This window comes from Argopecten irradians, chromosome 2 (genome assembly GCF_041381155.1).
Source record: "Argopecten irradians isolate NY chromosome 2, Ai_NY, whole genome shotgun sequence".
Lineage (NCBI taxonomy): Eukaryota > Metazoa > Mollusca > Bivalvia > Pectinida > Pectinidae > Argopecten > Argopecten irradians.
This window is the reverse complement of record NC_091135.1, coordinates 58,079,851-58,102,983: the sequence shown is the minus strand read 5'-3', so window position 1 is coordinate 58,102,983 and position 23,133 is coordinate 58,079,851. Positions and strand designations below refer to the sequence as shown.

The 23,133-nt window shown below is 36.1% G+C and overlaps 2 protein-coding genes across 2 annotated transcripts in view; both read right to left on the bottom strand.

Annotated features, from left to right (window-relative positions):
- LOC138316057 (C-Maf-inducing protein-like) overlaps positions 1–23,133 on the bottom strand; it is a 176,970-nt gene that overhangs the window by 83,902 nt on the left and 69,935 nt on the right. The window contains exons 3-5 of the mRNA XM_069257536.1: positions 14,344–14,394; positions 8,355–8,426; positions 5,468–5,557 (exon numbers count right to left, since the gene is read on the bottom strand). Coding sequence (XP_069113637.1) covers positions 5,468–5,557; positions 8,355–8,426; positions 14,344–14,394 — 213 coding nt within the window. The remainder of the gene's footprint in view (positions 1–5,467; positions 5,558–8,354; positions 8,427–14,343; positions 14,395–23,133) is intronic.
- Positions 643–5,451, bottom strand: LOC138316059 (piggyBac transposable element-derived protein 4-like). The gene has a single exon (XM_069257537.1). It carries the CDS (start codon positions 3,633–3,635, stop codon positions 1,932–1,934), a length of 1,704 nt encoding a protein of 567 aa, XP_069113638.1. The 5' UTR covers positions 3,636–5,451; the 3' UTR covers positions 643–1,931.

Below are 23,133 nucleotides of genomic sequence, written 5' to 3'. Positions count from 1 at the left end.
ATTTAAAGGAAATGTTGACGGACGGACGGACGGACGGACGACGGACGCCGCGCCATGAAACATAAGCTCACCGGCCCTTCGGGCCAGGTGAGCTAAAAGAAGAATTTTTGTCCTTGACTCGTGTTGCACACTTATGAAGTAGGTATAATTGAAAACCATGCACACATGAGAGTAGCCTTATCAAATAATCATTTTAAAGAATTATTATAATGTACACAGAAAGTAGCTCTGAACTGTTTACTTTTTAACTCTTAGCCTTATCAAATAATCATTTTAAAGAATTATTATAATGTACACAGAAAGTAGCTCTGAACTGTTTACTTTTTAACTCTTAGCCTTATCAAATAATCATTTTAAAGAATTATTATAATGTACACAGAAAGTAGCTCTGAACTGTTTACTTTTTAACTCTTAGCCTTATCAAATAATCATTTTAAAGAATTATTATAATGTACACAGAAAGTAGCTTTGAACTGTTTACTTTTTAACTCTGAGGTCTATAAGTCTTATATAGTAATTCCAATTTGTATTATCATTAATAGTTTATGTAAGTTGGACAGATGAGTCACAACAAGATGTAAATTGTATGCACAGTTAGGGAGTATGTTTGTGTATATTCTACAGAGGCTGTGTGAATTCAACCAATCATAAGGTAAGCTTCCCATGACAGCATACTGCAGTAAAGGGAATGCAACATTTTGATTGGTCAAAAGGAATATTGTTCAATAAATAGGGATTTTATGAATGGAAGTTTATGAATGAAATGGTTTAACCCTTTAGCATTCACTATACTAATAGTTATATAACCCTTATCTGTTCACAGTTTTACAGGGAAAATACCAAGAATGCATTATTCAAGTTTGAATCAGCATATCTTTTAAAGTATTCAAGCTAGACACCTAAAATTTTCTATACATAGTACATACATACTCCTCTTCAATTACCAATCTTAAATTTAGAATTTCACCTGCTTATTCAGCAGGTGTGCACAGGTAAATACCTATGTACAGGTATTTTTTATTCAATTTGGGATGAAATGTCTGTATTGGTTAAAAACAAACATTCAAATTTAATAATTGGGGTTGGTTAACATATTCTTCTGTACACCGCCGACTACAAAGTATCATGTCTCTGCACCTGGACCTGAAAAAGGTAAGAAAACCTTAATTAGTATACAGGTAAATATCAATTAGATTATTATTGTTCTTTAAATTTTCTATGAATCCATGCTCTTCCATTACTGGATAATAAACAATGACTTCGAAGTATCTGGACTAATTTGGTGTTCTTTGCTCTTGCAGCAGTATGATTATTTCATATTTCCAAGGTACAGAAAACCTGACAGGTGAAATATGCTAATTAGCATACATATACCGTATATACAGGTAAGTTATGATTATCATTCTAAATCATCTTTTTTTCTGATTTCAATAGATATTAATAGATATTGGGTGGCCATCAATGATGAAACTGCTTCTGGAATCCAATATGGTTGCTGCTGAAGTCACCTGTGGAAGAAAGAGAAAAAACATCTATATTTGGAATCATGGATTATCTAATTTGCATATTAATTTATGCATAATGTATGCAGATATGTACATTACATTACGTTACAAACAGTGTTTGATAGAAATATTTGACTAATAAAGAGATAATTTAAAATAAAACTGTTTTTTTTATTATTATTCTTTTTTTTTTTTTTTGTTTATTTTTTAACATATGAACAGATATATACAGGTGAAAACTTGTGAACAGATATATATATATACAGGTGAAAACTTGTTCACGAACACAGGTAAGAAAACTCGTTAACTGCTACATCATCATAATCTTCCTCGCAAGGACAGAGACCAATTATCCCATGTCCTTACCAAGATATGCAGAATTATGTAATTGAGACCCATACTTGGAATTTGCTTACAATACCTGAATTAAGTCATCATATTCCTGTGGTGATATGCTGCAAAGCAACCATTTCGGCACAAAGGTACGTCACAGAAAACGCAAAAGAATGAGGTCTCAATATGCCTACCTTTTGGAGTTCTTCTCTTTTGAACTGAGCATTCCTTGCAAATTTTTTTCCTACCTGATATTTTCTCCAATTTGTGGTGCCCAATTGTCTCTGGTGCTACTACTTGGTTTGCTAAAGCTACCCTCTTACCTGCCTTATGTTTTCTACAGGTGTATCCAGCAATCAGTTGCTCGGCAACATCAACACGAAACGCCAGGTGGTCATAACCTTTCTTGGGGGCAGGGTCTTTCTCAGATTTTGTGTACACAATATGAGCATTTACTATGCTCAAATTTATCACGAACCACAGCAAATATCTCCACCATTTCTTACCTGCTCGACCCACAGGGTAGTATGCCCTCATTTGATCTGATTTGTCTACTCCATCCATGTGACTGTTATAATTCAAATTACATGTTGGCTTACCTTGTCCCTGAAAAGGCTGCTGTGATGTAGACAAGAAGGTCAGCTGCCTTTTATCTTTGTAAGAAGTTGCAATCATGTTCCCTTTCTGCATCTGCAGTAACTCACCATTATTTTTTAGTTTTGCGGAAGCAATTTCAGCAGGTAGACCTTTCCTATTTTGCATGATTGTCCCACACACATAAGTACTTACCATATCTAAATGTTCAGCTAATAAAACTGAACTAAAGAAACGGTCGTAATACAAATGGTGGTTTTTGTTGTGAAATGGCTTAGTTATGTTCCATACAACATCATAGCCCAATCCATGTTGTCGCCCGCCTGGTTTCCTACCTGTGTACACATCAAAATTGGAACAGTATCCTGTGTCCGACTCGCACACTTCCCAAACTTTCACACCCCACTTTGTTGGTTTTGCCGGCATGTATTGGCGAAAATGAACACGACCTTTAAATCCAATCATAGCCTCATCAACACTCAAATCTCTAGCAGGCTTGTACACTTTCCTAAATTTCTTAGAAACAAGATCTAACAATGGTCTTACCTTATAAAGTGGATCATAGTCTGGGTCGTCTCTGCCAGGCATGTCGGACGTATCCCGCAGGTGAATATACTGATTTAATTTCAAAAATCTTGTTTTAGGCATGACACCTGAAATAAATGGGTCCCCATACCGCTTGTCTGTGCTCCAGTAGCACCAAATACGAGGCAATTGCTTCACACCCATCATAACAATCATACCTACGTAAGCCCGCATCTCGTCAGCTGTCGTCGGACGCCATCTTGGGTCTGGTCCTGTTACCTGTTGCCGTTGCTCGGCATACCTATTTGTTTCAATTGCCATAGAATCAAAAAAACTTTGAGGAAGAAACAACCCAAAATAATCAACAACATTTGCATCAACATTCAGATTATGTGTGGGGCCCGTATTCTCTGAAAAATCGGGGATGAAATTATCATTTAAATTACGTGACCATTCAGCAGTCACGTTTGCCAAATATGGGTCATCATCATCACTCCCTTCCTGGTCAGAATCCTGATCGCTGTCGCTGTCTTCATCAACATCGATGTCGGATTCGTCGTTGTTGATGATATCATCAAGCTCCCGTTCTTTTTCCTGTAGTTTTTCCGCCGCATCACTAACATTTTCGTCGGTAAATCCCTCGAACTCAAAATCACTTTCACTTTCACTGTCCGCCATTGTTGTTATGGAGACGTCGATAAACAACTTCGATATTTTTTAGATTTATTTTTAAAAAAATGAAGTAACATCGGGAAATAAAAACACAGACACAGAAAGGAGTATGTATGTATTCAATTCTAACTTTATTGATTTTATTATGATTATTTATTTTGCATAACCAAGCAACAAAAATAGCAATGTGCACACGGCCGGATTCGGCCGGATTGAACAGATAGGACGTATAAATCTACGGCCGGATTTGGCCGGATTGAATGCTAAAGGGTTAAGAGGTCACCACTAGATGTCATTGTGGGGCAAGCACTACTCAGTTCTACACATTATGGTAAACCGGATAGCATTAATACAAACGCTAGTCGCGTTGTATTAAAAATAAATTAATATATCCATATCTTAATATCCACTTAACATTTAAGAATATTTTCGGAAAAATATAACATTAGAAATATTACCATTTCCGGATATGTTTGCCAACATGGTTGCATGTATATTGTATATATATATATATATATATGTCACTTTGCTTTGCTGTACCCAGAACGAATTATACGTGACGATACGTTAAACCCCCTCAACACAGACTTTTGACTAATAAATCATGGCCAGATATTTTGTCAAATAAAAGGTACATTATTTGGTTACATGTAACAGTCAAATTTCTTTTGAATTCACAAGAGAGCTATAGTCATTAACATCCAGAAAACTTCATGCAATGCATCAGACTTTGGCAAATCTTGGTAAGGCTACCGTACAGTCAGACATGTTTCTGCTACAGTACACAGCAATAAAAGTTTGTCACTTTCAGCTGCTCGTACATATATAAATTATCATTATATTTTGTAAATTAATGTTCATAAATTTTGTACTTATTTTTTCCTTTCAATATAACGCAGTTGTCAATTATACAAAAGACAAAATTCCCAGTGACGGAACAAGCAGGAGCACAAGGAAGGAAACTCGTACTCAAAATTATTAACTTTTACTGCTCAATAATATAATCAGATATAGTTCGTCAATGCAACCAAAACAAAAAAACCTTTATAAACGTTATAAGAACTTTCTTTTGCAATTACATTCCTAACATTTGATTACAACAATTGATCAGTAGCATGAGTTATGTAAAATTGAAATAGACATAAACATTCCAAAATCGACTGAAAGTCTGCCGCAGAGGAAGACTTCAAAGAAGGTGATTTTTGGGAATACACATATGGTGGAGTAATACAAAAATCATAAGAGTCCAAAACTTAAAACACATCGTCCATGGTGCATATGTATGTACAAATTAAAATTTTATATTTTTGAATATTGAGGTTTGATTTATTCATACCATCAAGTAATATGTGCAATGAACAAAACAACATTTAATTTTCATTGCTGAGTGTTTTATTGTTTCAATGTGCTCAGGCTCGCTGCATACCTAGGAATGCTGTTGCACAGCATCAACAAAATCTAGTCAATTAGTTTCGGTTGATTTACGGTTAAGACAGTTAAGATAGTTACAAGGTCTAGAGGAAACCTGAAGACAAGTAGCCCCCATGTAAATTTTGATACAAATTGTGCAAAGGGAGACATTTCAACTGATGTTTATTAATTTATCACTGGTAAGTTGACACCAACTTGAGAAATACCCCTAGCAGAAGTGCTGAGATACAAGCTCTTAAGTGTTCAAGACACCAACCCTCTTACCTCTAGCAGAAACTTTGACATCAGTTGAATTATACTATGGAACAAATAGTAGGTGTCTTCTTGAGGTAAAAAACATAGAGAAAATCTCCGAGCCATTTTGTTATCTTGTTGATAGTTTAATGTTAGGTGTAGAAGATACTGACCTCTTGTAGAAGGTTGGACACAAGGTCTAAAGGAAACTGGAATACACTGGCATCTTGTATAGGTGTGGTCAAGGACAGATCAATCATGTTCTGAAAAAGATGTAAGCATGGTTATCAAACAGGACATCAAAATACCAAACATAAATACCCCTGCCTCCATACAAAACTGGAATAACAACCAAACATAAATACCCCTGCCTCCATACAAAACTGGAATAACAACCAAACATAAATACCCCTGCCTCCATACAAAACTGGAATAACAACCAAACATAAATATCCCTGCCTCCATACAAAACTGGAATAACAACCAAACATAAATACCCCTGCCTCCATACAAAACTGGAATAACAACCAAACACAAATACCCCTGCCTCCATACAAAACTGGAATAACAACCAAACATAAATATCCCTGCCTACATACAAAACTGGAATAACAACCAAACATAAATACCCCTGCCTCCATACAAAACTGGAATAACAACCAAACATAAATACCCCTGCCTCCATACAAAACTGGAATAACAACCAAACATAAATACCCCTGCCTCCATACAAAACTGGAATAACAACCAAACATAAATACCCCTGCCTCCATACAAAACTGGAATAACAACCAAACATAAATACCCCTGCCTCCATACAAAACTGGAATAACAACCAAACATAAATACCCCTGCCTCCATACAAAACTGGAATAACAACCAAACATAAATACCCCTGCCTCCATACAAAACTGGAATAACAACCAAACATAAATACCCCTGCCTCCATACAAAACTGGAATAACAACCAAACATAAATACCCCTGCCTCCATACAAAACTGGAATAACAACCAAACACAAATATCCCTGCCACCATACAAAACTGGAATAACAACCAAACATAAATACCCCTGCCTCCATGCAAAACTGGAATAACAACCAAACATAAATATCCCTGCCACCATACAAAACTGAAAACAACCACACATAAAAACCCCTGCCTCCATACAAAACTTGAATAACATTTTAAAGGGACAATTCAGTCTAAGAGAACATTGAAATTTGTACACATATCAGAAAAAACCCAGTTCTAATGGAAATTAGATCAGTCGGTTTTACTGTGATATGCCAGAAAAGCCCATGGTGGTGAAATGCGTATGAAACGTTCAAACTAGCTCGCTGTCCGCCATTACACGTTGTGGTCGAACATCTTGTATGCCGAACCCTGTCCCTTGCAGGTAGAGCAATGGAATTTTTGTCTAGAACTGCTCAAATCGCTCTGACAGTAGTGTGTTTACCTTACTAGGTGAATTGTCTTGCCTAAAAAATCATTTTATCACCTCCTCAGTGGTTATATAGTTCATTTGTTTGTCATGCGTGACTTTGTCTCTTTTATGGGTACAGCGTACGTACTGTACCTGCTCAATCTTATTGATCAACGATTTGTAATTATCAATTAAAATACTAAACAATGACGTGGAATTTATCAATATTTTATGTTATATGTTTCATAAGAAATGTAGAACAATACATTCATGCCATATTTTGCTTCTTGGTTATGTTAAAGATTTAGTCTGAGTGAATTGTCCCTTTAATTTCAACCATTATTACTATTTTGAAAATAATACACAAATTTCATTAAATTGGACAAAAACCAATTGACAAAGCCTTTCTTGGATTGTCACTCTATATGTTTTGTTTACAATGAAAGTTGTCATACTTAATTACAGAAAACAGCAAGGTTTTGATTCCCTAGGCAATGGAAGATGATGGAGGGGTTTAAAACAGTCTAGAGTTGGATAGAAATGAATCCATAGAAGACATAAATGAAGACTTTCCAACACCAAAGAAATTGAAACTAGGAATTACAAACAAGAGGCCCAGAAGGCCTGTATCGCTCACCTGGTTTGTAATGTCAAGTCATGTTCTGAATACAGGTTCATTGTTTCTTTTCTGAAGGAATTTGAATATTTACCTCTTATTTCCCTATTGGGCCCCGCCCCTCCTGCCCCCGGGGGGGTCAGAGCCAAAATTTATACAAGTTCTGTTCCCCTTCCCCCAAGGATATTTGTGGCCAAATTTGGTTACAATCCATGCAGAACTCAAGGACAAGTAACGATTTATAGGATTTACCTCTATTTCCCCTATTGGGCCCCGCCCCTCCTGCCCCAAGGGTCAGAGCCAAAATTTATACAAGTTCTGTTCCCCTTCCCCCAAGGATGTTTGTGGCCAAATTTGGTTACAATTCATGCAGAACTCTAGGAAAAGTAGCGTTTTATAGGATTTACCTCTAATTCCCCTATTGGGCCCCGCCCCTCCTGCCCCCAGGGGGTCAGAGCCAAAATTTATACAAAGTTCTTTCCCCCTTCCCCCAAGGATGTTTGTGGCCAAATTTGGTTACAATCCATGCAGAACTCTATTTCCCTATGGGCGGCCCCGGGGCCACCAAAATTATACAAGTAAGCTGTTTTAGCGTTTTATAGAATTTACCTTTATTTTCCCTATTGGGCCGCGCCCCTCCTGCCCCCGGGGGGTCAGAGCCAAAATTTATAACAAGTTCTGTTCCCCTTCCCCCAAGGATGTTTGTGGCCAAATTTGGTTACAATCCATGCAGAACTCTATGACTAGTAGCGATTTAAAGGAAATGACGACGGACGGACGACGGACGACGGACGACGGACGCCGCGCCATGACATAAGCTCACCGGCCCTTCGGGCCAGGTGAGCTAAAAATGACGAGCACCAAGAATAACTAACTCACAGTAATATTGTTATGAGAACAAAGTATAAATTATAAGAGAATTAAAATGCAAGGGCTGTACTGTTAACTCACTAGCATCTATCGGACACTAACATCTGATATTGTCCTAAAATGTCACAGATATGTATATCTTTACATACCTTAATTTCCTTTACAAGAACCTCTGGGCGTCTGGCATTCTTCAAAAGGTTTTCACATTTGTACATGTGTTTCTGAAACAAACAATATTAATTACAGTTTACAGTTTTGGCAATTACTTGCACCAAACAGTTATACACTACTATTATTATCTTCTTGTCATGTGACAATGCTTCTTAACAACTAAAATATATTATTTTTGTTGAAGTAAAGGAGGAAAATAATCAATCAAGTCAGGTTGATAGGGATATCCTAACCCTTATGGCTCCAGTCAAAACCTTGGCTACTTGGGCTGAGGTATCTCGGGCCATTTGATCTGCCCATTGGTGGGGTCTATTGTTCTCTTACTAAGGACAATTCACATTACATGACCAATACAATCTAACCTTTGACATTTTTTTCCTACACCTTACTCCATACCTATTTTCTCCTCCCACATTAAAGCTTTACTCGTAGGATACGCTGAGAGTAACTCAATACTTAATAAACAAGTCTTGATACAAACTTTAGAAACTGGCTAACATTTTCATGATTTCAAAGTTTAGTAGAAGCCTCTTAATCTAGTCTTGTATGAGATTTCTCATCCAAATGTTGCCATGGTTACTTGGCTAGAATCTGTATCAACACTGAACCAATGCTGTACTGCAGTTATAGCTGTGAACAGATCACAAACATTGTAACAGGATTCCTTCTCAGTCACTGTCAGTGATGTATATCACATGCATGTTTCCAAATGTTAAATTCTCTTTCACTGGCTGATATATTGCAGGGATAATAATTGTGCTATAGAAATCTAAATACACTATAACAGAACCACACAGCATGGGTATCATTCTACCGAACTTCCATGTTGTGAATCATGCAACACTATTATCTTCATTTTCTCACAACTACTCATTGACAACAGGGGCAGAGTGGGTAAGATGTCCAAACATATTACCATATGCCCTTCACCTCTGGGTCATGAGTTCAAACCCTGTGTGGGTCAGTTTTTTTCTCAGCTAACCTCACCTCCAAAACCTGGCATGTCCTTAAATGGCACTGGCTGTTGATTGGATGGTTAAGCAATCATACCAAACCAACAACAATTGACAAATCACTAATTCTACAATACAATTTTTTCTCACTTCATTGGTATAATTTTTGAGGAGCTGTTGGTTACCATGTGGGTGACCTTGACTTTTTCCCTGTTACATTGGTCCTCAGTTCTACGGTAACGGTGGAATAACAACTCTATTACCTCAAAAGCTAACATGAAAGCTTCATTTATATCTATATTTAATATATCAACAGTGATCTTCTGGAAACCAACATCTGGGCAAACATATAGAACAAACGCTTTATCTTTCAGATTCATCCGACTGAACGAGGAGTGTGATACGACCATCACTTATCAGTAAATTCAGATCCATCCGACTGAACGAGGAGTGTGGTACGACCATCACTTATCAGTAAATTCAGATCCATCCGACTGAACGAAGAGTGTGGTATGACCATCACTTATCAGTAAATTCAGATCCATCCGACTGAACGAAGAGTGTGGTACAACCATCACTTATCAGTAAATTCAGATCCATCCGACTGAACGAGGAGTGTGGTACAACCATCACTTATCAGTAAATTCAGATCCATCCGACTGAACGAGGAGTGTGGTACAACCATCACTTATCAGTAAATTCAGATCCTTCCGACTGAACGAGGAGTGTGGTACGACCATCACTTATCAGTAAATTCAGATCCATCCAACTGAACAAGGAGTGTGGGACGACCATCACTTATCAGTAAATTCAGATCCATCCAACTGAACGACGAGTGTGGTACGACCATCACTTATCAGTAAATTCAGATCCATCCGACTGAACGAGGAGTGTGGTACAACCATCGCTTATCAGTAAATTCAGATCCATCCGACTGAACGAGGAGTGTGGTACGACCATCACTTATCAGTATAAATTCAGGTCCATCCGACTGAACGAGGAGTGTGGTACGACCATCACTTATCAGTAAATTCAGGTCCATCCGACTGAACGAGGAGTGTGGTACGACCATCACTTATCAGTAAATTCAGATCCATCCCACTGAACGAGGAGTGTGGTACGACCATCACTTATCAGTAAATTCAGATCCATCTGACTGAACGAGGAGTGTGGTACAACCATCACTTATCAGTAAATTCAGATCCATCCGACTGAACGAGGAGTGTGGTACAAACATCACTTATCAGTAAATTCAGATCCATCATACTGAACGAGGAGTGTGGTACGACCATCACTTATCAGTAAATTCAGATCCATCCGACTGAACGAAGAGTGTGGTACGACCATCACTTATCAGTTAATTCAGATCCATCCGACTGAACGAGGAGTGTGGTACGACCATCACTTATCAGTAAATTCAGATCCTTCCGACTGAACGAGGAGTGTGGTACGACCATCACTTATCAGTTAATTCAGATCCTTCCGACTGAACGAGGAGTGTGGTACGACCATCACTTATCAGTAAATTCAGATCCATCCAACTGAACAAGGAGTGTGGGACGACCATCACTTATCAGTAAATTCAGATCCATCCAACTGAACGAAGAGTGTGGTACGACCATCACTTATCAGTAAATTCAGATCCATCCGACTGAACGAGGAGTGTGGTACAACCATCGCTTATCAGTAAATTCAGATCCATCCGACTGAACGAGGAGTGTGGTACGATCCATCACTTATCAGTATAAATTCAGATCCATCCGACTGAACGAGGAGTGTGGTACGACCATCACTTATCAGTATAAATTCAGATCCATCCGACTGAACGAGGAGTGTGGTACGACCATCACTTATCAGTAAATTCAGGTCCATCCGACTGAACGAGGAGTGTGGTACGACCATCACTTATCAGTAAATTCAGATCCATCCGACTGAACGAGGAGTGTGGTACGACCATCACTTATCAGTAAATTCAGATCCATCCGACTGAACGAGGAGTGTGGTACAACCATCACTTATCAGTAAATTCAGATCCATCACTGAACGAGGAGTGTGGTACAACCATCACTTATCAGTAAATTCAGATCCATCCGACTGAACGAGGAGTGTGGTACAACCATCACTTATCAGTAAATTCAGATCCAGTCAGATTATCAGTAATTCAGATCCATCATACTGAACGAGGAGTGTGGTACGACCATCACTTATCAGTAAATTCAGATCCATCCGACTGAACGAAGAGTGTGGTACGACCATCACTTATCAGTTAATTCAGATCCATCCGACTGAACGAGGAGTGTGGTACGACCATCACTTATCAGTAAATTCAGATCCTTCCGACTGAACGAGGAGTGTGGTACGACCATCACTTATCAGTTAATTCAGATCCTTCCGACTGAATGAGGAGTGTGGTACAACCATCACTTATCAGTAAATTCAGATCCTTCTGACTGAACAAGGAGTGTGATACGACCATCACTTATCAGTAAATTCAGATCCATCCGACTGAACGAGGAGTGTGGTACGACCATCACTTATCACTTAATTCAGATCCATCCGACTGAACGAGAAGTGTGGTACGACCATCACTTATCAGTAAATTCAGATCCATCTGACTGAACGAGGAGTGTGGTACGACCATCACTTATCACTTAATTCAGGTCCATCTGACTGAACGAGGAGTGTGGTACAACCATCACTTATCAGTAAATTCAGATCCATCTGACTGAACGAGGAGTGTGGTACGACCATCACCTATCAGTAAATTCAGATCCTTCCGCCTGAACGAGGAGTGTAGTACGACCATCACTTATCAGTAAATTCAGATCCATCCGACTGAACGAGGAGTGTGGTACAACCATATCACTTATCAGTAAATTCAGATCCTTCCGACTGAACGAGGAGTGTGGTACGACCATCACTTATCAGTAAATTCAGATCCATCCGACTGAACGAGGAGTGTGGTACGACCATCACTTATCAGTAAATTCAGATCCATCCCACTGAACGAGGAGTGTGGTACGACCATCACTTATCAGTTAATTCAGTCCATCAGACTGAACGAGGAGTGTGGTACGACCATCACTTATCAGTAAATTCAGGTCCATCTGACTGAACGAGGAGTGTGGTACGACCATCACTTATCAGTAAATTCAGATCCATCTGACTGAACGAGGAGTGTGGTACGACCATCACTTATCAGTAAATTCAGATCCTTCCGACTGAACGAGGAGTGTGGTACGACCATCACTTATCAGTAAATTCAGATCCATCCGACTGAACGAGGAGTGTGGTACGACCATCACTTATCAGTAAATTCAGATCCTTCCTACTGAACGAGGAGTGTGGTACGACCATCACTTATCAGTAAATTCAGATCCATCCGACTGAACAAGGAGTGTGGTACAAACATCACTTATCAGTAAATTCAGATCCTTCCGACTGAACAAGGAGTGTGGTACAACCATCACTTATCAGTAAATTCAGATCCTTCCGACTGAACGAGGAGTGTGGTACGACCATCACTTATCAGTAAATTCAGATCCATCCGACTGAATGAGGAGTGTGATACAACCATCACTTATCAGTAAATTCAGATCCATCCGACTGAACGAGGAGTGTGGTACGACCATCACTTCTCAGTAAATTCAGATCCATCCGACTGAACGAGGAGTGTGGTACGACCATCACTTATCAGTAAATTCAGATCCATCCGACTGAACGAGGAGTGTGGTACAACCATCACTTATCAGTAAATTCAGATCCATCCGACTGAACGAGGAGTGTGGTAAGACCATCACTTATCAGTAAATTCAGATCCTTCTGACTGAACGAGGAGTGTGGTACAACCATCACTTATCAGTAAATTCAGATCCATCCGACTGAACGAGGAGTGTGGTACGACCATCACTTATCAGTTAATTCAGATCCATCCGACTGAACGAGGAGTGTGGTACGACCATCACTTATCAGTAAATTCAGGTCCATCCGACTGAACGAGGAGTGTGGTACGACCATCACTTATCAGTAAATTCAGATCCATCTGACTGAACGAGGAGTGTGGTACGACCATCACCTATCAGTAAATTCAGATCCATCCGACTGAACGAGGAGTGTGGTACGACCATCACTTATCAGTAAATTCAGGTCCTTCTGACTGAACGAGGAGTGTGGTACGACCATCACTTATCAGTAAATTCAGATCCATCCGACTGAACGAGGAGTGTGATACGACCATCACTTATCAGTAAATTCAGATCCATCCGACTGAACGAGGAGTGTGGTACAACCATCACTTATCAGTAAATTCAGATCCTTCCGACTGAATGAGGAGTGTGGTACGACCATCACTTATCAGTAAATTCAGATCCATCCGACTGAACGAGGAGTGTGGTACAACCATCACTTATCAGTAAATTCAGATCCTTCCGACTGAATGAGGAGTGTGGTACGACCATCACTTATCAGTAAATTCAGATCCATCCGACTGAACGAGGAGTGTGGTACAACCATCACTTATCAGTAAATTCAGATCCATCCGACTGAACAAGGAGTGTGGTTCGACCATCACTTATCAGTAAATTCAGCTTAGTTTTCAATCCTGGATTTCTTCAATAAACACAATAACTTCATACTATGTGACTGGATTTCCTTAAAACAATCCATAACTCTCATTTTGAAACCATTTCAAAACTAAGTTTTTTGCCAATTCAAAGCTTCTCAACTTAAATCTTGAGGTAAGGGCAAAGGGTAAAGCAATAAAACAAATGATTGTATGTCTCTCACTCCTAGAAATAGCATAAACAAAATTAACTAAAGCTAACTGGTGTGTAATTAGCTAACTCCTTTAATATTTAATTTAAACATCCTACTTTTTTCAGCAAGTCTTCAGTTTTAGCTTGTAAATTTATGTGTAAATATGTAAATGTCCTGCATAAATGGATTTTAATCTATTCAGATAAACTAGAGACTATATAATGAGTTTCATCAGAAGGATAATAGACGACATTTTTACCTTCCAGCTTATGGAGTGGAGCCATTGATCTCTCAGATGTGAATTGTGAGCCTGGAACAAACAAACATACAAACATGACAGTTAATTAACAGTAATGAAAATGGAGATAACTTTCACACAAATCAAGGACAGCAACCACAAGCCCCTTCCCAACACGTAGTACTGTAACTTGCTGTGTACTGCGGGTAGACTACATTTTGTTTTACATTAGAATATGCCTACTTAATGCAGGTTATTTAATAATGCCGGCTATCTGTGGAAACTATTACCAAATATGAACAAGAGGCCCAGAGGGCCTGTATCGCTCACCTGGTTTGTAATGCCAACTAAATACAAGTTCATTGTTTCTTTTCTGAAGGAATTCAAATATTTACCTCTAATTCCCCCATTGGGCCCCGCCCCTCCTGCCCCCCCAGGGGTCAGAGCCAAAATTTATACAAGTTCTGTTCCCCTTCCCCCATGGATGTTTGTGGCCAAATTTGGTCACAATCCATGCAGAACTCTAGGACAAGTAGCAATTTATAGGATTTACTTCTATTTCCCATATTGGGCCCCGCCCCTCCTGCCCCCGAGGGGTCAGAGCCAAAATTTATACAAGTTCTGTTCCCCTTCCCCCAAGGATGTTTGTGGCCAAATTTGGTTACAATCCATGTAGAACTCTATGACTAGTAGCGATTTATAGGATTTACCTCTATTTCCCCTATTGGGCCCCGCCCCTCCTGCCCCAGGGGGGTCAGAGCCAAAATTCATAAAAGTTCTGTTTGCCCTCCCCCAAGGATGATTGTGGCCAAATTTGGTTACAATCCATGCAGAACTCTATGACTTGTAGCGATTTACAGGAAATGTTGACGGACGGACGGACGGACGACGGATGACGGACGACGGACGCCGCGCCATAACATAAGGGCCAGGTGAGCTAATGAGTCAATTTTCCTTGCTTTTGAAGCCTTCATTTGTATTAACATTGATAAGATAGTAAATGTGGTCTATATAGATATCTGTTATCAGAGAGTAAGTGCAGTCTAAATAGACATATGTTATCAGATAGTAAGTGTGGTCTATATAGATACCTGTTATCAGAGAGTAAGTGTGGTCTATATAGATATCTGTTATCAGAGAGTATGTGTGGTCTATATAGATATCTGTTATCAGAGAGTAAGTGTGGTCTATATAGATATCTGTTATTAGAGGGTAAGTGTGGTATATATAGATATCTGTTATAAGAAGGTAGGCGTGGTCTAAATAGATATCTGTTATAAGAAGGAAAGTGTAGTCTATATAGACATATGTTATTAGAAGGTAAGTTTGTTCTTTATAGATTTATGTTATCAGAGAGTAAGTGTGGTCTATATAGACATATGATATAAGAAGGAAAGTATAGTCTATATAGATATCTGTTATTAGAAGGTAAGTGTGGTCTATATAGATATCTGTTATCAGAGAGTAAAAGTAGTCTATATAGATATCTGCTATAAGAAGGTAAGTGTGGTCTATATAGATATCTGTTATCAGAGAGTAAGTGTGGTCTATATAGATATCTGTTATCAGAGAGTATGTGTGGTCTATATAGATATCTGTTATCAGAGAGTAAGTGTGGTCTATATAGATATCTGTTTTTAGAGGGTAAGTGTGGTATATATAGATATCTGTTATAAGAATGTAGGCGTGGTCTAAATAGATATCTGTTATAAGAAGGTAAGCATAGTCTATATAGATATCTGTTATAAGAAGGAAAGTGTAGTCTATATAGATATCTGTTATTAGAAGGTAAGCATAGTCTATATAGATTTCTGTTATCAGAGAGTAAGTGTGGTCTATATAGATATATCTTATAAGAAGGAAAGTGTAGTCTTTATAGATATCTGTTATTAGAAGGTAAGTGTTGTCTTTATAGATATCTGTTATCAGAGAGTAAGTGTGGTCTATATAGATATCTGTGATTAGAAGGTAAGTGTAGTCTATATAAATATCTGTTATCAGAGAGTAAGTGTAGTCTATATAGATATCTGTTATAAGAAGGTAAGTGTGGTCTATATAGATATCTGTTATCAGAGAGTAAGTGTGGTCTACATAGATATCTGTTATTAGAGAGTAAGTGTGGTCTACATAGATATCTGTTATTAGAAGGTAAGTGTGGTCTATATAGATATCTGTTATCAGAGAGTAAGTGTGGTCTATATAGATATCTGTAATTAGAAGGTAAGTGTGGTCTATATAGATATCTGTTATTAAAAGTTAAATGTAGTCTATATAGATATCTGTTATTAGAAGGTAAGTGTGGTCTATATAGATATCTGTTATTATAGGTTAAATGTAGTCTATATAGATATCTGTTATCAGAGAGTAAGTGTGGTCTATATAGATATCTGTTATCAGAGAGTTAGTGTAGTCTATATAGATACCTGTTATCAGAGAATAAGTGTGGTCTATATAGATATCTGTTATCAGAGAGTAAGTGTGGTATATATAGATATCTATTATCAGAGAGTAAGTGTGGTCTATATAGATATTTGTTATCAGAGGATAAGTATGGTCTATATAGACATCTGTTATAGGAAGGAAAGTGTAGTCAATATAGACATATGTTATTAGAAGGTAAGTGTGGTCTTTATAGATTTCTATTATCAGAGAGTAAGTGTGGTCTATATAGATATCTGTTATAAGAAGGAAAGTGTAGTCTATATAGATATCTGTTATCAGATAGTATGTGTGGTCTATATAGATTTCTGTTATCAGAGAGTAAGTGTGGTCTATATAGATATCTGTTATTATAGGTTAAATGTAGTATATATAGATATATGTTATCAGAGAATAAGTGTGGTCTGTATAGATATCTGTTATAAGAAGGTAAGCATAGTCTATATAGATATCTGTTATAAGAAGGAAAGTGTAGTCTATATAGACATATGTTATTAGAAGATAAGTGTGGTCTTTATAGATTTCTGTTATCAGATAGTAATTGTGGTCTATATAGACATATGTTATAAGAAGGAAAGTATAGTCTACATAGATATCTATTATTAGAAGGTAAGTGTGGTCTATATAGATATCTGTTATCACAGAGTAAGTGTGGACTATATAGACATATGTTATAAGAAGGAAAGTATAGTCTTTATAGATATCTGTTATTAGAAGGTAAGTGTGGTCTATATAGATATCTGTTATCAGAGAGTAAGTGTGGTCTATATAGATATCGGTTATTAGAGGGTAAGTGTGGTATATATAGATATCTGTTATCAGAGAGTAAGTGTGGTATATATAGATATCTGTTATCAGAGAGTAAGTGTGGTCTATATAGATATCTGTTATCAGAGAGTACGTGTAGTCTATATAGATATCTGTTATTAGAAGGTAAGTGTGGTCTATATAGATATCTGTTATCAGAGAGTAAGTGTGGTCTATATAGATATCTGTTATAAGAAGGAAAGTGTGGTCTATATAGATATCTGTTATTAGAGAGTAAGTGTGGTTTATATAGATATCTGTTATCAAAGAGTAAGTGTGGTCTATATAGATATCTGTTATCAGAGAGTACGTGTAGTCTATATAGATATCTGTTATTAGAAGGTAAGTGTGGTCTATATAGATATCTGTTATCAGAGAGTAAGTGTGGTCTATATAGATATCTGTTATAAGAAGGAAAGTGTAGTCTATATAGATATTTGTTATTAGAGAGTTAGTGTGGTCTATATAGATATCTGTTATCAGAGAGTAAGTGTGGTCTATATAGATATCTGTTTTTAGAGAGTAAGTGTGGTCTATATAGACATTTGTTATCAGAAGGAAAGTGTAGTCTATATAGATATCTGTTATCAGAGAGTAAGTGTGGTCTATATAGATCTGTTTTTATAGGTTAAATGTAGTCTTTATAGATATCTGTTATCAGAGAGTAAGTGTGGTCTATATAGACATCTGTTATAAGAAGGAAAGTGTAGTCTATAAAGATATCTGTTATTAGAAGGTAAGCATAGTCTATATAGATTTCTGTTATCAGAGAGTAAGTGTGGTCTATATAGATATATCTTATAAGAAGGAAAGTGTAGTCTTTATAGATATCTGTTATTAGAAGGTAAGTGTTGTCTTTATAGATATCTGTTATCAGAGAGTAAGTGTGTGGTCTATATAGATATCTGTGATTAGAAGGTAAGTGTAGTCTATATATAAATATCTGTTATCAGAGAGTAAGTGTAGTCTATATAGATATCTGTTATAGAGAAGGTAAGTGTGGTCTATATAGATATCTGTTATCAGAGAGTAAGTGTGGTCTACATAGATATCTGTTATTAGAGAGTAAGTGTGGTCTACATAGATATCTGTTATTAGAAGGTAAGTGTGGTCTATATAGATATCTGTTATCAGAGAGTAAGTGTGGTCAATACATATATCTGTAATTAGAAGGTAAGTGTGGTCTATATAGATATCTGTTATTAAAAGTTAAATGTAGTCTTTATAGATATCTGTTATTAGAAGGTAAGTGTGGTCTATATAGATATCTGTTATTATAGGTTAAATGTAGTCTATATAGATATCTGTTATCAGAGAGTAAGTGTGGTCTATATAGATATCTGTTATCAGAGAGTTAGTGTAGTCTATATAGATACCTGTTATCAGAGAATAAGTGTGGTCTATATAGATATCTGTTATCAGAGAGTAAGTGTGGTATATATAGATATCTATTATCAGAGAGTAAGTGTGGTCTATATAGATATTTGTTATCAGAGGATAAGTATGGTCTATATAGACATCTGTTATAGGAAGGAAAGTGTAGTCAATATAGACATATGTTATTAGAAGGTAAGTGTGGTCTTTATAGATTTCTATTATCAGAGAGTAAGTGTGGTCTATATAGATATCTGTTATAAGAAGGAAAGTGTAGTCTATATAGATATCTGTTATCAGATAGTATGTGTGGTCTATATAGATTTCTGTTATCAGAGAGTAAGTGTGGTCTATATAGATATCTGTTATTATAGGTTAAATGTAGTATATATAGATATATGTTATCAGAGAATAAGTGTGGTCTGTATAGATATCTGTTATAAGAAGGTAAGCATAGTCTATATAGATATCTGTTATAAGAAGGAAAGTGTAGTCTATATAGACATATGTTATTAGAAGATAAGTGTGGTCTTTATAGATTTCTGTTATCAGATAGTAATTGTGGTCTATATAGACATATGTTTATAAGAAGGAAAGTATAGTCTACATAGATATCTATTATTAGAAGGTAAGTGTGGTCTATATAGATATCTGTTATCACAGAGTAAGTGTGGACTATATAGACATATGTTATAAGAAGGAAAGTATAGTCTTTATAGATATCTGTTATTAGAAGGTAAGTGTGGTCTATATAGATATCTGTTATCAGAGAGTAAGTGTGGTCTATATAGATATCGGTTATTAGAGGGTAAGTGTGGTATATATAGATATCTGTTATCAGAGAGTAAGTGTGGTATATATAGATATCTGTTATCAGAGAGTAAGTGTGGTCTATATAGATATCTGTTATCAGAGAGTACGTGTAGTCTATATAGATATCTGTAACTAGAAGGTAAGTGTGGTCTATATAGATATCTGTTATCAGAGAGTAAGTGTGGTCTATATAGATATATGTTATAAGAAGGAAAGTGTGGTCTATATAGATATCTGTTATTAGAGAGTAAGTGTGGTTTATATAGATATCTGTTATCAAAGAGTAAGTGTGGTCTATATAGATATCTGTTATCAGAGAGTACGTGTAGTCTATATAGATATCTGTTATTAGAAGGTAAGTGTGGTCTATATAGATATCTGTTATCAGAGAGTAAGTGTGGTCTATATAGATATCTGTTATAAGAAGGAAAGTGTAGTCTATATAGATATTTGTTATTAGAGAGTTAGTGTGGTCTATATAGATATCTGTTATCAGAGAGTAAGTGTGGTCTATATAGATATCTGTTTTTAGAGAGTAAGTGTGGTCTATATAGACATTTGTTATCAGAAGGAAAGTGTAGTCTATATAGATATCTGTTATCAGAGAGTAAGTGTGGTCTATATAGATCTGTTTTTATAGGTTAAATGTAGTCTTTATAGATATCTGTTATCAGAGAGTAAGTGTGGTCTATATAGACATCTGTTATAAGAAGAGAAGTGTAGTCTATATAGGTATCTGTTATTAGAAGGTAAGTGTGGTCTTTATAGATTTCTGTTATCAGAGAGTAAATGTAGTCTATATAGATATCTGTTATAAGAAGGAAAGTGTAATATATATAGACATCTGTTATAAGAAGGTAAGTGTGGTCTTTATAGATATCTGTTATTAGAGGGTAAGTGTGGTGTATATAGATATCTGTTATCATAGAGTAAGTGTGGTATATATAGATATCTGTTATTAGAGGGTAAGTGTGGTCTATATAGATATATGTTATCAGATAGTACGTGTGGCCTATATATATATCTGTTATCAGAGAGTAAGTGTGGTCTAAATAGATATCTGTTATTAGAGGGTTAGTGTGGTATATATAAATATTGGTTATCATAGAGTAAGTGTGGTATATATAGATATCTGTTATTAGAGGGTAAGTGTGGTCTATATAAATATCTGTTATAGAGTAAGTGTGGTCTATATAGATATCTGTTACCAGAGAGTAAGTGTGGTCTATATAGATATCTGTTTTTAGAGAGTAAGTGTGGTCTATATAGATATCTGTTATAAGAGAGTAAATGTAGTCTATAAATATATCTGTTATCGGATGGTAAGTGTGGTCTATATAGATATCTCTTATCAGAGAGTAAGTGTGGTCTTTATTGATATCTGTTATCAGAGGGTAAGTGTGGTCTATATAGATATCTGTTATTAGATAGTAAGTGTATTCTATACAGATATCTGTTATCAGAGGGTAAGTGTAGTATATATAGATATCTGTTATTAGATGGTAAGTGTGGTCTATATAAATATCTGTTATCAGAGAGTAAGTTTGGTCTATATAGATATCTGTTATTAGAAGGTAAGTGTAGTCTATATAGATATCTGTTATTATAGGTTAAATGTAGTCTATATAGATATCTGTTATAAGAAGGAAAGTGTAGTCTATATAGATATCTGTTATCAGATAGTATGTGTGGTCTATATAGATTTCTGTTATCAGAGAGTAAGTGTGGTCTATATAGATATCTGTTATTATAGGTTAAATGTAGTATATATAGATATATGTTATCAGAGAATAAGTGTGGTCTGTATAGATATCTGTTATTAAAAGTTAAATGTAGTCTATATAGATATCTGTTATTAGAAGGTAAGTGTGGTCTATATAGATATCTGTTATTATAGGTTAAATGTAGTCTATATAGATATCTGTTATCAGAGAGTAAGTGTGGTCTATATAGATATCTGTTATCAGAGAGTTAGTGTAGTCTATATAGATACCTGTTATCAGAGAATAAGTGTGGTCTATATAGATATCTGTTATCAGAGAGTAAGTGTGGTATATATAGATATCTATTATCAGAGAGTAAGTGTGGTCTATATAGATATTTGTTATCAGAGGATAAGTATGGTCTATATAGACATCTGTTATAGGAAGGAAAGTGTAGTCAATATAGACATATGTTATTAGAAGGTAAGTGTGGTCTTTATAGATTTCTATTATCAGAGAGTAAGTGTGGTCTATATAGATATCTGTTATAAGAAGGAAAGTGTAGTCTATATAGATATCTGTTATCAGATAGTATGTGTGGTCTATATAGATTTCTGTTATCAGAGAGTAAGTGTGGTCTATATAGATATCTGTTATTATAGGTTAAATGTAGTATATATAGATATATGTTATCAGAGAATAAGTGTGGTCTGTATAGATATCTGTTATAAGCATAGTCTATATAGATATCTGTTATAAGAAGGAAAGTGTAGTCTATATAGACATATGTTATTAGAAGATAAGTGTGGTCTTTATAGATTTCTGTTATCAGATAGTAATTGTGGTCTATATAGACATATGTTATAAGAAGGAAAGTATAGTCTACATAGATATCTATTATTAGAAGGTAAGTGTGGTCTATATAGATATCTGTTATCACAGAGTAAGTGTGGACTATATAGACATATGTTATAAGAAGGAAAGTATAGTCTTTATAGATATCTGTTATTAGAAGGTAAGTGTGGTCTATATAGATATCTGTTATCAGAGAGTAAGTGTGGTCTATATAGATATCGGTTATTAGAGGGTAAGTGTGGTATATATAGATATCTGTTATCAGAGAGTAAGTGTGGTATATATAGATATCTGTTATCAGAGAGTAAGTGTGGTCTATATAGATATCTGTTATCAGAGAGTACGTGTAGTCTATATAGATATATGTTATTAGAAGGTAAGTGTGGTCTATATAGATATCTGTTATCAGAGAGTAAGTGTGGTCTATATAGATATCTGTTATAAGAAGGAAAGTGTGGTCTATATAGATATCTGTTATTAGAGAGTAAGTGTGGTTTATATAGATATCTGTTATCAAAGAGTAAGTGTGGTCTATATAGATATCTGTTATCAGAGAGTACGTGTAGTCTATATAGATATCTGTTATTAGAAGGTAAGTGTGGTCTATATAGATATCTGTTATCAGAGAGTAAGTGTGGTCTATATAGATATCTGTTATAAGAAGGAAAGTGTGGTCTATATAGATATCTGTTATTAGAAGGTTAGTGTGGTCTATATAGATATCTGTTATCAGAGAGTAAGTGTGGTCTATATAGATATCTGTTTTTAGAGAGTAAGTGTGGTCTATATAGACATTTGTTATCAGAAGGAAAGTGTAGTC

Excerpts from the sequence above, each read along its gene's own strand:
- LOC138316059 (XM_069257537.1), bottom strand. The coding sequence starts at position 3,635 with ATGGCGGACAGTGAAAGTGAAAGTGATTTTGAGTTCGAGGGATTTACC.